General features: G+C 30.9%; 1 protein-coding gene across 1 annotated transcript; it reads right to left on the bottom strand.

The window, feature by feature from the left end:
* Positions 1-830: 830 nt before the first annotated feature.
* Positions 831-1,993, bottom strand: LOC145068262 (uncharacterized). Its single transcript, XM_079015218.1, has 3 exons — positions 1,914-1,993; positions 1,707-1,824; positions 831-1,631 (listed from the first exon to the last, which is right to left on the bottom strand). Exons 1-3 carry the CDS (start codon positions 1,991-1,993, stop codon positions 831-833), a joined length of 999 nt encoding a protein of 332 aa, XP_078871344.1.
* Positions 1,994-2,804: the final 811 nt, after the last annotated feature.

A 2,804-nucleotide genomic window follows, 5' to 3' on the forward strand; every position in this document is an offset into this window, starting at 1 on the left:
TCGGTCCACATATATCACCTTGAATTCTTTCTAGAAATCTAGGTGACTCCCTTCCAACTTTCATTGGAGAATGTTTTATAATTAACTTTCCAAGGGAACAAGATGCACATGGTTTTATGTTGTTGGATTGAGGGAACTTTTGGTCTTTCAATGGATGCCCATGCGTATTTTCAATTATCCTTCGCATCATTGTTAATCCTGGATGGCCTAACCTATCATGCCATAAATTGAATGTCCCATGATCACAATGTTTTTCTTTGATTACCATATTTGATTCAATCATATGTATATATGTATAATGCAGACCGGAATCAAGTGTTGGTAGTTTTTCAAGCACATGGTTTTTGTCTATAATATACATATATTTCTTATTTTCAATGGTCACAATTTTTGTGTCATATCCTTTGAAATATATGTCATTGAAACTTAGTAAGTTTCTATTAGACTTTGGAGAAAATAAGGCATTTTCTACAGAAAAACTTATACCATTTGGTAATATAAAATGGGCTTTCCCAGTTCCCTCTATCAAGTCTGCAGGACCTGATATTGTATGTTTGACCGATTTTGTTGGTACTAATTTTGAAAAATATTTCTTTGATTTCAGAATAGTATGCGTACTACCACTATCTGCTATACAAAGATCCCCAACCTTTTCTTGGTGTTGTGCTCCAGTTGGACTCATATTAAACTTCACATATAAAAAAAAATAATAAGCAAATAAACATAATCATAATAATTATTATAAAGAAAGTTCATTTATTGTAGGAAAGACATTACATGAAAAAACAAATAAAGGAAAAACAAGTTTATTAGAACAATAATAGAAAATTTTAGTTTATGTCTTCCATCTCATTGCAAAAGTCATCAAAAGTTAGCGGAGTGAATTCAACATTATCAACGAGGTTTGCTTCTTTTCCTTTTCCTTTAATGCACTCTTGATAAAGTTGACAAAGATGTGCAGGTGTGCGACAGGTCCTTGACCAATGGCCTGTGCTACAACATCTATAACATGAGCCATCAGATTTTTGTGATGTCCCAGTATCATGCCTTGCCACTTTGGCCTTACCTTGTGTATGGACATTGTTTCTTTTTGAAGATTGGTAATTATTCTTTTTCTGGCCACGACCACGATTATTACCTTGTCCACGACCAAAATTATGGTTCTGATTATGGCTTTGGTTTCGATTAAAATAGCCACAACCTTGTCCTCGACGACGACCACGGCCTCGTCCACGTGTATTGTTCCGATGACCATCAATATTTGTAGTATTTGCTTCAGGAAGTGCTACTAATCTCGTTGGACGAGACTCATGGTTTTTCATCAAGAGCTCATTGTTTTGCTCTGCAACAAGCAGACATGCATTTAGTTTAGAATATCTTATGAACTTTTGCATCCAATATTGTTGCATCAAGGTAATGTTTGTTGCATGAAATGTGGAGTAAGTTTTCTGCAACATATCTTCATCAGTAACTTCTTGTCCACAATACTTGAGTTGTGAACATATTCTGAACAAAGATGAGTTGTATTCATTTACTTTCTTGAAGTTTTGAAACCTAAGTGTTCTCCATTCATCTTTAGCATTTGGAAGTATAACTTCCTTTTGATGATCAAATCTTTCCTTTAAAAGATTCTAGAGAATACTTGGATCAGTAACATCAAGATATTCAAATCTCAACATTTCATCAATATGCTTACGAAGGAAAACTTGTGCTCTAGCTTTGTCTTGTGCCAAGCAATTATTAAATTCATTTATAGCATTTGAGATTCCCATGGACACAAGATGCATTTTTACATCTATCATCCATGGAACATAGTTTTTCCCACTATAAATTTTAGACAAAATAAAAGTTAAAATCCATTTATTTCAATAAATATTACACAAAAAAGAAGCGGTAAAGCTAACATTGCATACAAGCCTAAAAGTAGTTGAAATTCCATATTATCTTCGACGTTAAGAATTGGGATGAAAAGTAATATGACTATTATAGTCATGATTATAACAAACGGATGAATCATCTTGAAGCTTGATTTCTTGAAATTGAATTTTTTTTTATAGAAGAGAGAACTATTTGTTGTGGCAAAAATAAGCAGGGTAAGGGTGTTTATTTATAGTAAAAAAAATATAGCCGTTGTTTTTGCTATTTATAACCGTTGCATATATATATATATATATATATATATATATATATATATATATATATATATATTACTAGATATAATTTAGTAATTAGAAACATAAATAAATATTAGTAAATGTTTATAAAATTTTGAAAAATATGAATAAACATTGACACTTATAAATAAATGTTAGTATATATAAATGAAGACTAGTTGCATAATTTAAATGTTAGTATGCATAAATAAAAGTTAGTTGCATAATGTAAATGTTAGTATGCATAAAAATTAGAATACTTAAAAAAATGTTAGTATAAGAAATAAAAATAGTTAGTAGTCCATAATGTTCATAATGTATAAGTTTTATTAATTCATTAGTATTATTATTATTATTTTAATATGATGAAGGTTATTATAATTAATAACGTTTTTACTTAGTAATAAATACCTTGATTAAGATAGATGTGATGGACTTCCTTTATGAATTACATACAAGACATTCTTAAGTCGGAGCATAATACAGAAAAATCTAGTTCAATAACAACCGACTTTTCTTTACTATTGGGAACTTACCATCTGATAATTTTTACAAACTTATGACAGAACTATGCCACCAAGGAAAAGACCAAGACCTTCCAGTAGCGCAACACCACCTCCTCCTCCGCCGCCGTCACAATTTGACCCGACA

Source organism: Lactuca serriola, chromosome 8, assembly GCF_051521515.1.
Source record: "Lactuca serriola cultivar US96UC23 chromosome 8, Lser_US96UC23_V15, whole genome shotgun sequence".
Classification (NCBI taxonomy): domain Eukaryota; kingdom Viridiplantae; phylum Streptophyta; class Magnoliopsida; order Asterales; family Asteraceae; genus Lactuca; species Lactuca serriola.

Bases quoted from the DNA above. Each gene is read 5' to 3' on its own strand.
- LOC145068262 (XM_079015218.1), bottom strand. From the start codon at position 1,993: ATGACTATAATAGTCATATTACTTTTCATCCCAATTCTTAACGTCGAA. The intron at 1,825-1,913 runs GTATGCAATGTT...TAAAATTTATAG, and splicing joins TTTCAACTACTTTTAGGCTT to TGGGAAAAACTATGTTCCAT. The intron at 1,632-1,706 runs GTTTTCCTTCGT...AGTATTCTCTAG, and splicing joins AAGACAAAGCTAGAGCACAA to AATCTTTTAAAGGAAAGATT.